General features: G+C 43.6%; 1 protein-coding gene across 1 annotated transcript in view; it reads right to left on the minus strand.

Annotated features, from left to right (window-relative positions):
• Positions 1-14,492, minus strand: part of ADAMTS16 (ADAM metallopeptidase with thrombospondin type 1 motif 16) — a 547,822-nt gene that overhangs the window by 93,374 nt on the left and 439,956 nt on the right. The window contains exon 17 of the mRNA XM_075314921.1: positions 13,700-13,838. Coding sequence (XP_075171036.1) covers positions 13,700-13,838 — 139 coding nt within the window. The remainder of the gene's footprint in view (positions 1-13,699; positions 13,839-14,492) is intronic.

The raw sequence follows: 14,492 nt of genomic DNA on the forward strand, positions 1-14,492 counted from the left end.
CCGCTGCTTGCACACAGCACCCGGCCGTTGGCCCCACACAGCACCTGACTGCCGGCCGCAGCCTGCACACAGCAGCCAACTGCCGCCCGCATGCAGCCACAGGTACCCGGCTGCCACTGCACGCAAGCACAGGTACCCGGCCGCTGGCCATTGCCATTAAGATTGTTGAAAAAAAAAAAAAAAAAGGTCTGATGTCATTTCCTTCTTCCATATGTTCTTCATTCTCCACTAGTGTATGCAGGAGAGCAGACAGCTGCAGAACTACGAGGCTCAGCATGCTCCATCCAGGACTGTATGCTGGAGGGAGAGTCAGGGGGAGCAGACCTACAAGGCTCAGCATACTCCATCCACTAGTGGATGCAAGAAAGCAGACAGCAGCTGCAGAACTACAAGGCTCAGCATCCTCCATCCAATAGTGTATGCAGGAGAGCAGACAGCAGCTGCAGAACTACAAGGCCCAGCATCCTCCTTCCAGGATTGTATGCAGGATTTCTTTGCCCCCCCAAACAAAAAAAATGATGTGCGCTTCGCCATATTTTTGTATGCTAGCCGGGTACAGCAGGCAGGCACGGGCTGCCCCCAACCCCCAGCTGCCTAGTTGTACCCAGCTGGGAACCAAAAATATAGGGAAGCCCTTTTTTTTTATTATTTCATGAATTTCATGAAATAATTAAAAAAAAAAATGACGTGAGCTTCGCCTAATTTTGTGTCCAGCCAGGTACAACTAGGCAGCTGGGGATAGGAATCCACAGTGCAGGGTGCCCATGCTTTCTGAGCACCCCTGCTGCGAATTGCAGTCCGCAGCCACCCCAAAAAATGGCGCTTTCATAGAAGCGCTATCTTCTGGCGCTGTATCCAATTTTTCCAGCTGCCCTGGTGACGGTGGCTTGCTGGGTAATAATGGGGTTAGGGCTAGCTGTATATTATCAGCTGGCCCTAAGCCCGAAATTCATGGTGTCACGCCAATATTAGACATGGCCACCATGAATTTCTAGTAAAGATAAAAAAACCACAACACACAGAAAAATATTTTTATTAGAAATAAAACACAACACAATTAGTGACTCCATCTTTATTGAAATAAAGAGCCCCCCTCCGCAGTAATCCTGGGTCAAGGGTCCTGCGCCGTCCAATCCGGATCCAATATCATCTGATCGGTTTGCTGGAAGGCAAAGCGATCAGATGATGTGTCAGGTTCCAGGATGTGAATCACATCACACATCAGCTGATTGTATAAATGGCTTTTATACAATCAGATGATGCATCAGTGCAAAAAAAACCCAAACAACTCACTTATGTGCTGATTACCGGCAGCTCCTGGAGTGGAGTCTGATCCCGTCCGATCGCTGCAGGAGCTGCCGGTAATCAGTGATGAAGTCTCCTGACGGCATCCGCTGATAGGTTAAGCCGGCCGGGCGCCGGCGTCACCCCGAGACTTTCGATCAGCTGACGCGTCAGGTGACTGCATCAGGTGATCCATCGCCAGGTCCTGCATCCATCGCACGTACCCGGGGAGACTGCACACAGCCGAAGTGGCGGTACCGGAAGGAGGAGCTGGGAGCGGACATGGCACCGGGAGTCCGCAGACAGGTGGGTATGACATTTTTTTTTTCTACTGTTCACTTTTGTTTTCGCAGCTGCCACCACTTGCCGCCCAGACATGACGCTGCACGGGAGCTGACATGCACAGGAAGGGAGGTGGACGCAGAGGTGACGGTACCGGGAGGATTCACGCTTCTGTATTTACTGACAGAAGGAATCCTCTTCTTATACATGTCACTTTACTACCCACCTCCTGCGTTTATAGCTGCATTTTTGGTCTTAGAAACGCACCAAAATGCACCAAAACGCAGCTATAATAACAATTTGCGTTTCTCATTGCGTCTTTCAACATCCCATTGGACTCAATGGATGAAAAATGCGGTGAAAAACGCGGGAATAATTGACATGCTGCGTTTTTGTGGTCACCACAAAAACGCAGCTGAAAAAAAACGCTGTGTGCAGACAGCAAAAATGAAAACTCATAGACTCATAGACTTTGCTGGGGGAAGCATGCAGTTTTCTGGGCAAAAACGCACCCGAAAAACGCGCAAAAACGCCGCGAAAAACGCACTGTGTGAACTTACCCTAATTATGTCTGAGTGTCACAGCTGCTGAGGGCTATGTATATTCAAGGTTATCTACCCTATATCCACAATACATGTCCAAATAAATGGAGCAGAATTTTATATATGGTATTGCAAAATTCCTATCTCTCACCACATTTGTGATAATTGTAAATAGATCAATGTTATTCAGAGGGATATATCTTGATCAGTAACTTAATGTGACCAGCAAAAACCACCAAGCATTTGCAATACAAAAGCAGCACTCTTATCTATAGAAATAGATCTTAGCTATTGCACTGGCCCTCTGCTGATTAGATAAATTATCTTGTTCCTGTGCAAAAAATGTAAATAGCAGCAGTAATAAAGTGCATATAACCTGCATCAAGGAAAGTGCAAAATGCAAGGCAGTATAGCAGCAGTTCAAAATAGTATAGTCACCATAGACCCAGACTCCTCACTATAGCAAGCAATCAAATTATCATCTTAGTAATTACCCATGGCATAAACAGTTGTACACAAGGTCATTCAGTCCTATCCCCCTATGCGCATTTTTCTGTTCCTGCTTCATCAGGGGGTTTCTGGTTACTGCATCTCTGCAATAAGTTGGTTTTGGTTATGCATCTATGTGGTAATCGTGGTTCTGTTATCCTATCTATGTAGTATTCTTGGTTTGGATACCACATCTATGCAGTAAGTTTGCAGTAACCTTGGTCCTGTTACTTAGGGTACATTCACACTTTAGCGATGCAGCAGCGATCCGACCAGCGATCTGACCTGGTCAGGATCGCTGCTGCATCGCTACATGGTCGCTGGTGAGCTGTCAAACAGGCAGATCTCACCAGCGACCAGTGACCAGCCCCCAGCCAGCAGCGGCGTCTGGAAGCTGCGGACACTGGTAACTAAGGTAAACATCGGGTATGGTTACCCGATGTTTACCTTAGTTACCAGCTCACACCGCTTAACTTAGCGTGTGCAGGGAGCAGGAGCCGGCACTGGCAGCGTGAGAGCTGCGGAGTCTGGTAACGAAGGTAAATATCGGGTAACCACCTTGGTTACCCAATGTTTACCTTGGTTACAGCTTACCGCAGGCTGTCAGACGCCGGCTCCTGCTCCCTTCACATTCAGGATTGTTGCTCTCTCGCTGTCACACACAGCGATGTGTGCTTATCAGCGGGAGAGCAACAATAAAAAAAGGAACCAGCACTGTGTGTAACGAGCAGCGATCTCACAGCAGGGGCCAGATCGCTGCTCAGTGTCACACAAAGCGAGATCGCTAAAGAGGTCACAAAAACCGTGACTCAGCAGCGATCTCAGTAGAGATCTCGCTGTGTGTGAAGTACCCCTTATTCTATGTGTTATGTTTGACTTTGATACTGTATCTATGTAATAAACTTGATAACGTTACTGTATCTATAAAGTCATCTTGAGTCTATTACTGTATCTAAATTGTAAGCTTGGTTCTGTTACTGTAACTATATAGAAAGCTTGGTTCTGTTACTCCATTCATACAGTAAGCTTGGTTCTGAAACTGTATCTATGCAGTAATTGTGGTTCTGTTGTAGTATTTATGTAGGTAGTAAGCTTGTTTTTTGTATTGTTATGTATTGAACTTCTTTATGTATGGTTATGACGCGCCCACGGGGTCCCAAGGGTTACTAGTCACCGTGTCGATTTGGATTGTCACAGCAGCCAGGCCCTGTTCCCTGTTCTGCTGTGTCAATAAATGGGGGGAATGATGAGGATGGAGGTTGTAGTTATTTGTGATGCTACCTGTAGTGTGCGCCAAGTCTTAGCCGCCGCTGCGGGAGGTCGTCTCTGGGGTGGATGATAACACAGCTTGGATGGTATATCTCACCACAGGCAGAGCTCAGGCCCCAGGGAGGATGTTGGGAGTAGTAGTCCACTATATTAAAGGAGCGCAGGGTTGGAGGCAGTAAAGAAAGGGAGTGACACAGGGGTTGCAATCAAAGTTCTTTACTCACTGATATGTCACTGCCTTTGGACTGCCGATCCCCACTGTCATGGGCACCAGCCAATCCCGGATAGTTCGGAGGTTAGAACCAGTGGGTTTCTCTGTGAGTCCTTCCTCCCTGCCCTGTGTTGTGTGAGTCCCAGCAGCTTGAAGCTACTCTGGGACCTGAATCTCCGGATTTTGCTGCGTTCCTGTCCCATATGGCAGGCAGCGTGAGTCCATTACTGGTGCCGCTATTGTGTCACGACTCCTGGCTCTATATGCTGCTGTGCCCCAGGCACTTTATGTGGGCCAGAAGACTTGAAATCCTCTGCCCAGCGGATTCTGCTGGTGGGACGTGCAGTGCCCACCAGCCTGGGGCTCTGCACCCTGTTCTCCGTGCGCCCGGTCCTGAGGGAGCTATATCGTAGCTCTCTCCTCAGCGTCCGTGTCCTCTACATCTTACTTGTTCCCTCTCTGTGACTGTCTGATGACTGACTGCATGGCTGTGTGTGTGTGTTTCCTTATTCCCCGTGTGTAGCTCCACCCCCCAGGTTGCTAAGCTAGTGGGTGAGAGGTCCCCTACCTTGTGGTGACTATCCAAATGATCCTATTCTATCCCAGTCCCGGTGAGAGGGCAAGTTACTGTTTGTTTTTGTGGATTGTGGTGGTTTTACTGGTGATGAGCTCCGAGATGAATACTGCACCCTGAATGAGGTGCAGTACCCTGTGGCGCCTGAAGCCGCAGGGGTGCCACCACATATGTATGTTGTAAACTTTGTTCATTTAAAAAAACCTATATAGTAAGTTTGCTTCCATTAGCATTAGTATGTCTTAAGTTTTGTAATGTTATTGCTTCTATGCGATAAATGTTGACTGTTTGGTAAAAAGGTTACTATAACAGTCTGATGTAATGAGTCTCCTCTATGGTGAATTTGCTATAGTGGACAATTACTATATTTGGAATGCCAACATTCCCTTTCTGAAACAGACAGCTAGTTTATTACAAGGTTATTATGTCCTTTTTATAGAACTAAAATACACTACAAGACGTAACAATAATTATTGCTCTTCCCTTTAAATTATCAAGTTGTTATGAACAATTCAATAATGTATTTGGGATTACAAATGTTTTTGTGATCCGGACATGAAAACACCATACTAGCCATGTCAATTAACAGTGCCTGGTTGTAAATCCAGTGTAAATTGGGAGGGTAAAGTTAAGATTGGGCCATTACTTAAGTTTCAGTACTGTGCAATTGCCCCCCAGCTCAGTTTGCCCGCCTGTCCTTGAAGTTTGGTGCTGTATATCCAGAACTTTGTAAATGAAAAAATTCCCTAAGCATTAACAGCCAAATAGTTGCCACCTACCTGCCTTTTGTGCCCAGCGACTTTCTTTGCTGGTACAGAGCAGTCATAGACCGTCCCTGTCAGCAATCCGGCTGCTTCTCCTAATGTCACATCAACAGAGTGGTGGCTTCTTTCATGCTGTGTTCCATTGATATCATGTTGACTGATCGCCGACTCCCTCAGTTAGGTAGCAGTGAGTTATCTGTCAATCAGCATGTCTGTGACCACTCTGTGCTGGCGAAGAATGGTGCCAGGCACAACAGGGAGGTGGCAAGTACCTGCCTGTTGGCGCTTAAGTACTTCTTTTTTCACAAAGTCCTGGATATACCCTCTAACTATGTTTTAACATTATCTACATTTATACATGTGACTTGCAGACGGACATTTAAGGTGGCAATCAACTTGGGTATTACTAGTACACATTAATTAAGTTAACAATATTACAGACAGTACAAATTAAAAGTGACAGTATTAATGTTCTTTATGGACTACAGACTTAATGTTCTCTTGTTATGCACTATGGACTTAATATCCTGATGTCAATTTGGAAGTCTCACCAATGTAGTGTGGCAGTGTAATAACATGCAAGATACAAAAAAATCTATGCCAGTTAAGCTTTCCCCATAAACTAACATAAATTTCATCCTAAATTGACAAATATTGAAGGCCGTCTACTACCTCCCATAAGATTTAGCTTGGGAAAGCATAAAACTATCAAACTATCACCTAATTTAATGAGGAGTGCATGGTAACCACTCAATAAAACCTTTATTTTGGCAACTGTACCAGCAATGAGGAAGTATTATAGACATTAATTCATCACTTATTTTAGATTGTATTCATGTGTTGGAAAGCTGAGACCTTCATGAAAAACTTGCTTCAAGAACTTTTATACTTGAAGTAAGGCTGTAAAATTTTGTTCTATTTATTAGCTCCATTGGACTTTAATTGTGCTTCAAACTATAACGTTCACAGCTTGACTGTCTGTATTCTTGGCTGTGTGTTCTGCAACTTGACATAAAATGTTCCTTCATTTAATATATTTTTTTTTTCTATTAAATGCGTGACACTTACCTTTGCCAAAATATTGGTATAAAAATAAAACTGCCCAAGAGTTATGTTAGCCTCATTCAAAATGAGAAAATATAAATCTAGCACAAGAACACTTCATATTCCAATTGATTTAATTTGTTGTGAAACTGCAACATCAGTTTGTAAAGTCTCCAGTACTTTCTAAGATGTGTTATATTGAGGAGCTGTGCACTTTGCTTTATGCCTCACGTCAGAGGTATATGACATAAAGATTTCCTGATGTATCCCTCTGATAAAACGTATGGCATAGTATGAATCCAAATTATTGAATTAATTAATAATTGTCAATTTGGAGTACAAGATAAAAGAAGAACCATAAAGGGAAGTCCAGACAAATGGTACAAGCTGCAAGATCAAACAGGTACTCGAGATCTAAAATTGATTTTATACTAAAATTACTGAATATTGTAAGTTTGTTTGTTACATTTGTTTCATAATTTCTAAAAATAAAAATATATTGGAGAATAAAATTACTGAAGTGTTTTATATAGTGTCTGAGGTAATGCTTACAGCTCTATGGAGTTTATCATGGTAAGCAAGGCTAGAAAATTGTTTAGGCATTTAGAAATTGTTTCATAAACTATGGATCGTAAAACTGTCAGACTGTATGTCTGGTGGGGAAAAAATACATAGATGTTTATACTGTAAGGGACATCTTCTAAAATTGGTTTCTGAAGCAAAAACGCTGTAATAATGCTCAAAAAGTTGTTAAGTTATCTGTTATGGTTCGGGGTTCTGTTGTGCCTCGAATCGGTCCAGTCCCATCATTGACTCCAACATTGGGGTCGATCAACTCCACAGCACCACCTGGCTGTCACTTGAGGCATCAGGTGGTTAGAGTTTTGTACCATCCTGAGCCTAAGTGCTCATTCAGCCATACTGAGCATGTGCATGATGTCATCAATGACAAGCCGGCGACTAATTGGTCATCAGTGACATCAGCGATGAAGTGGCAGCCGCTGATTGCTGATATCATGATATCAGCAATGACATGGCAGCCTTTGTATGGCTGCAATCGACACCATTACCACATGCCATGTGGTCTGGACCATGGAGGCGGCTATAAAAGGTCTGTAGCTCCGTCCATCGAGGTGCAAACGTCACATTCTGTATGCTGACAGCTAAGGCAGCAGACCTGGCTGTGAGAGTGTGTGGGTTTCAGCACCATTTACCTGCAGTGCATGTGGCAGGCATATATATAGAAAAGGACAGTGACTACATCAGGGTTAGGTGTCGGTGCTGGGTATTTCTATCCATGCACACCTGTACTTTGGTACAGTGAGGGTCAACAATTGTCCTATTAGTCCTCGGGTCTCCAGTATCACTAGCTGGTTACCCTCCCGGCCTGATGTGTCCGGTACATACGTGACCAGTGGTCTGCAGTGCTTGTTGCAGACGTGTGTATCTGTGTGTGTGTACCAGTTGCTGTGTACCTGGCAATGCCAACTGGGTAGTTTGCCCGGTCTGACGTGATCGATACCTGTATGCGGTCAGTAGTGCCCCGTACGCACGTGACCAGTTCCAGGTTTATATCCCTGGTGTCCCAGTGAGATTAACTGGGTCACCTGTTGGTCTGACGTGTCTATACACACATGACCAGCACACATGTACCTGTGAAGTCAACAGGGACACGCTACACATTGGGGTGTGCCCTTAAACATCCCCTTCGTTCACATTTTGGTTTTCCTTAGTTATTGTAACCGTCCTCCAGTCCCATAGCGGCCTTGTCATCTGCCCGGCGGACTTCGGGCGACGATTGTTTTCATATGATTCTATACCCAATCGTCCCGTCCGTAACAGTATCTTTCAGGCATCTTTTGAGCTTTCCCATTGACTTGTATTGTAAAGTATAGAGCATCTTCAGAAATGAAAAATGCCTGAAAATGGTCAGCTCACTTATTTTTGCCACTTGGTATGTTTTGAAGCCTCAAGTATTTAAAAGACACTCAAAAGCCTTAATTTATTGTCACAAGGGTCTCCTGTCCTGGGCAAACTTGTGACAGACTTGGGATCTGAGTCTCACATTACCTTGTGAGACTATGAGTATTAAGCATACTTGCTTTCTTTTAGTGCAGCAAGGGTTAACGACTCTTTCCTTGTTGGCAGTTCTTGTTAGTGCATCTCAGGTGCAAACAGTTTGTAACCCTTCCCGTTGCCTTTAAATAATCACATATTCCATAACCTGATGCCGGTTATGGCATGGCATGTTTTTCCAAAAATAAGACCTCCCCCAAAAATATGCCTTAGCAGGGATTTTCAGCATTTTTGGAGCAAGGCTCAAATATATCCCTGATCCTGAAAATAAGCCCTAGTCCAGGTTCAATAATGAAATGTCCATGCAGCTAAGAAAGTTGAAAAAACTGCAGGACACTTCATTATAGACAGCGGACACCCTGCAAACACACTCATCAGATGCCGAGCGGGAGGCCCTGCAGTGGATCGCACACCCACACACCTCAGATATCACACCTGCACACGACAGATCACACACACACAATCACCCATCAGATCGCACACACACACTCACCACATCCAGCGATACCGATTTCTTCTGGCTGGCAGAATCCTGAGAAGCAGTGCGGTGGAACACAAGGACCTGTGGCTGCAGATGGAATGCTTACAGGAGCTGCAATGCACAACTTCCTTCCATCTCTCCCTGCAGCCGGAGCAATTTTGTACTGCCTGATGTGGTGAGTGATTGGTAAGTGTGTGACCGCAATCTGGTCAGTGATTGTGTGTGTGTGTGATCTGATTGGTGATTGTGTGTGTATGTGTATGAGTGTGTGTGCACGATCTGATGTATGTGATTGTGTTGCCCAGAAGCAGGGGAGGACGGCGTGGAGCATATCTACTGGGACGCCTGCCGGAGATCACAGGGAGGTCCTAGGAGCCATGCAGATGTCCAGGGTCTGGTAAGTATGAGTCTCCTGGGAAGGTGTTCGGGTCTGCTTTTTTGGGGGGTAAACTTACCCCCTACCTTGATTCTCCAAGAATAAGAACTACTCCAAATATAAACCCTCTTGCTTTTTTGGGGGGCAAAAAAAAGTATAAGACAGTGTCTTATTTTTAGAAAAATATGGTAGAAATCATTCTGAACTGACCACTGTGGAGAAAGGAATCCTCTAGAAGTTGCTTAGGTCGTGCCGCTTGCAGCTTTGGTGCTAGGTTGCAGCTTTGAGGTTGGAGATTATCTTTTTTTGTCTATGTTCCCATGTCTGTATTACTTTTCCTGTGTCTTATTACCATAGTGGTGAAGTCTAGTGCACTCACCAGCCTTTGCATTAGCCAGGGTGAGTGGAAGGACACCTAGGCACCAGGCACATGATGGTAGCGATTGGTAGGGCTCTCTTAGGGACATTAGGGTTGGGGAGATCAAGGTACAGACACAGGTTAGTATCAGGAGGTGACTGATATCACCTCTCTCTACCATAAGGACCTTCCTACCCATTCCCATTCCCTGTTGTATCCTCTGTGTTGCGCCATGTGCTGGGCGATGCCTTGCCCGAGCATTACACATGCACAGCAAGTCATTTTTACATAGAAATGTATATGTACATTATGATCTCTCTTTCAGGAGGTTTTCAGGGCAAAAAGGTGTTTTGGGCCAAACCTTAGAGCTTTTAAATACCATAAAATACCCATGGCAAGTAAAATGTCGATGACATATGGGAAAATAGTTTGTTGTATGGCGGAGACAATATGGATGACCCTGTAAGTCACTGTTAGCATTTTAAACTGGGTTTGCTTGGAAATTGGAAGCCAGTGAATAGATTGGCTGATGGCAAACCTGCAGGAGTAGCAAATGGGAGAGGTGGATTGACCAGGCAGCAGAGTTAAGGACAGTCTGGAGAGGAGTGTTAGTTGGGGGGCCACAGAGGAGGATCCTGCTATATTCAAGGCAGGAGATGATGAAAGCACTTGTTAGCATTTTAGTAGACTCGAAGTTGAGTAAAGGTCCAGTCACACTAAGCAACTTACCAGCGATCCCAACAACGATAGGGATCGCTGGTAAGTTGCTAGGAGGTTGCTGGTGAGATGTCACACTGCGACGCTCCAGCGATCCCACCAGCAACCTGACCTGGCAGGGATCGCTGGAGCGTCGCTACACGAGTTGCTGGTGAGCTCACCAGCAACCAGTGACCAGCCCCCAGCGCCGCGTGGAAGATGCTGCGCTTGGTAACTAAGGTAAATATCGGGTAACCAACCCGATATTTACCTTGGTTACCAGCGCACGCAGCTACACGTGCAGAGAGCAGGGAGCAGCGCACACTGAGCGCTGGCTCCCTGCTCTCCTAGTTACAGCACACATCGGGTTAATTACCCGATGTGTACTGCAGCTAAATGTGCACAGAGCAGGGAGCAGCGCACAATGCTTAGCGCTGGCTCCCTGCTCTCCTAGCTACAGCACACATCGGGTTAATTAACCCGATGTGTCCTGCAGCTACATGTGCACAGAGCAGGAGCCGGCACTGACAGTGAGAGCGGCGGAGGCTGGTAACAAAGGAAAATATCGGGTAACCAAGGACAGGGCTTCTTGGTTACCCGATGTTTACTGTGGTTACCAGCCTCCGCAGAAGCCGGCTCCTGCTGCCTGCACATTTAGTTGTTGCTGTCTCGCTGTCACACACAGCGATCTGTGCTTCACAGCGGGACAGCAACAACTAAAAAATGGCCCAGGACATTCAGCAACAACCAACGACCTCACAGCAGGGGCCAGGTTGTTGCTGGATGTCACACACAGCAACATCGCTAGTAACGTCACAAAAGTTGTTCGTTAGCAGTGATGTTGCTAGCGATGTTGCTTAGTGTGACGGGGCCTTTAGGGACAAATTAAATAAATATTTTTAAGTTGGAGATAGCAAAAGGTGGTAAAGGCTTAGATGTGTATTTTGAAGGACATGGCATGGGTCACACTACCCAGACAGTGGATTTGTGATACAGACAAAAGTGTAATGTCAATTATTGTGATAGTTAGGTCTAAAAAGTGAAATTAACCCCTTCACCAAAGGGAGATTTTCCTTTTTTCATTTTCCTTTTTTACTGCTGTTCTTCCAAGAGCCATAACTTTTTTATTTTTTTTTTCAACATAGCAGGGAGAGAAGTAGTTTTTTTTGCGAGACGGGTCTTACTTCTGAATTAAACCATTAATTTCACCATATAGTGTACTAGAAAATGGGGAATATTTCCAAGTATGTGAAATTGCAAAAAAAAAAGTGTGATTCCACAATTTATTTTTTTTTATTTACCAGGTTCAATTCATGGTAAAATATACCAAGCAGTATTATTCTCCAAGTCAGTATCAGTACATACAAATTCAGATGTTTGTAAGAAAAAAAAAAAATCTTTTGGAGCCATTTTCTGAGATCTGTAAAGTTTTCATTTTTCAGGATCTGGGGCTAAGTGATGGTTTATTTTTTGCACCCTAAGTTGAGATATTTTTACTGATTCCATTTTTGGGTATAATGCAGTGTTTGGCTTACCGATCGGATTCATTTATTTTATATTTTGATAGATTGAACATTTCTGAAAGCACCAATACCAAATATGTGAATATTTTTATTGTTTTATTTTCAATCAAGCAAAAGGGGTAATTTGAACTTGTGTTTTTTTATTTTTTTTTTCATATTTTTAAAAACATTTATTCTCTTTTTATTGTATTTTATAGTCCCCGTATGGGACTTGAAGCTGTAATCATATAATCGCTTATGCTGTACAAAGTGATGCATCAGCACAGCAGTAGTGATGACTTTCTATGAACGTCAGCTTGCAGCTGGCATTCATATGAAGTTTGTTAAGACAGAGGTTATAAGCTGACCCCTGGCTGTCATAACAACTCATTGTCATCCCGGGATCACTTCACAGTGCCGCCGATAGGAGCGGGGAATGGCGCTCTCCCATTGAAGCATGTTAAATCCTGCTGTCAGAGATTGACAGCAGGATTTAACTGGTTAACAACAGTGGGTGAATCTCGGAACCACCTACAGCTGTAAGAGGCATATGTCAGCTGATCAGATCAGCTGACATGTGCAGTTAAAGATGTGGGCTCGGCATATGAGCCAGCATCAAAGGCAGAGACACGATCTTGGACATACCAGTATGTCTATAGTCATGAAGAAGTTAAATTAAATTACAGAATGATGATGAGTTTGGTTTTGTCCACATGAAGTTTTAGAAAGATTGGTGAGAAGAAAAAGGAATTGGCTGATAGACACTTTGGGATTCAGCTGCATATAGGTGGCACTGGAAGCCTTCTGATTTTATGACTTGGCCCAGGTTAAAAGGTATAGATGGAAAAGAGTGGGGGTCCCATGACAGAGCCTTGTGGGACACTGACAGATAGAGGTCAGGATGAAGTACTCTGGGAACTGGAAACATTAAATGTGAGGTGAGAAAGGTATGATGATATCCAGGAGAGGACAAGGGAAGAGAGGATAGGTAGTAGGTGTCGAAGGCAGTAGAAAAGTCTAGAGAGATGAGTACAGAGTATTGTCTGGTACCTCTGGTGGTTGTTTTCTACGCCAGTCCTAATAAGGAACATGCAGGAATAAGATACCCCAAATTCATTAAGAAATGTTACTTCAGTTAGGGAATGGAATAAAATTTCACTTTTATAAAATACATGCCACTTTTGCTGAATTTGACTCTCGTCTCGTGTCCTCTCTAGCTATACCCATTTAGGAGGAGCTGCTTCAAACGGCTGAGAGAATCACAAAACGTCACAACATTCTGCAAGTATTCAAAATGTTTTAACATGGTATAAGCACTTTGAGAAAAGCACATCTTTCTCTGTTTCTACGGTGTAATGCAATTCTAATTTCTGTTAGTTTGACAGGACTATCTATAATGAAAGTTGCAGTGATGAGTAACTATTAGACTGCATACATCCACGTACAATAAATGTATGGATATGTTATTCAGATACTGTACTGTACAGTGTTATTTGAAGAGTCTCGCTTTCCATGGCAATATCAAAATCTGTATGTCAATATTATATTTTCTCTATGTGACATATCATTATAGAAATATTACGGTAGTGTTATTTGCACTGCCAAAATATTAACAGAAACATTAAAAATAAGGATAAAGTAATATAGGATTAGTGGAAAACATCTAAGTAGTAATTTTCTTAAACAGAAAAACCTGAATTAAATTTACAATAAAATTAGCGAGCGGCATACAATTAACGTAAACACGATACCTCCTCCACATGAAGAAGAACACTCTGAGCGAATAATGGCCCATGTAAAGTTGTGCTTTGGAGTCAACCTCCTCTCGTTCTCTTGTTTGGGCATGGAGAATTCCCACATGATTCCAGGGTTTTTACCTTGCAGAAGAATCTATAAAGAGAAGATTCTGCGATTTAGTCTATGGGTTTTGTGGTTTATGTTATGCATGCAATCTGAAAATTGTAAGTTAATCTCAGTAAATTTCAGTGGTACACCACATCCCTTCTGAAGCTGCTGAGAGTGCCATCCAGCACTATTCTATCCCAGACAAATCTAATTTCCTATAGCAGATGCAATTAATTACATGACGGGGAATCGGGTGCCAAGAATGATATCTCAACATTTTGAAGATTAGATAGAACTGAAAAATGAAGTAAAGAGGTGTAGTAGGGAGAACAAAACGCAATATGGTAACATTCACAGAGAAAATAATGCAATGGACAGAAACAAAACGTAGCCTATCTGTAAATACTTTCTAAACTAAAAGTGTTTAATTGCTTTCTTATCTGTTACCAAATCTTAATGCACATCAGTCAGACAATGCACGGACCTCTGGGAAAGATATGTTAGTGCAGTTATTTGCTGCCCTTGCTGAAATTATCAATGCACAAAATAATCCACAATGTCGGTCCGCAGGGCAGTTCATTAGAGAGTTTTTATCAATTACACAGTGTGTGTTTTTGTCTTTAACTGTTCTTGTACTGAGTTGATATACTGTATTACAGTTTATCACAAAAGTGAGTACACCCCTGACAGTTTTCTAAA

This window comes from Anomaloglossus baeobatrachus, chromosome 6 (assembly GCF_048569485.1).
Source record: "Anomaloglossus baeobatrachus isolate aAnoBae1 chromosome 6, aAnoBae1.hap1, whole genome shotgun sequence".
In the NCBI taxonomy this organism is placed as follows: Eukaryota; Metazoa; Chordata; class Amphibia; order Anura; family Aromobatidae; genus Anomaloglossus; species Anomaloglossus baeobatrachus.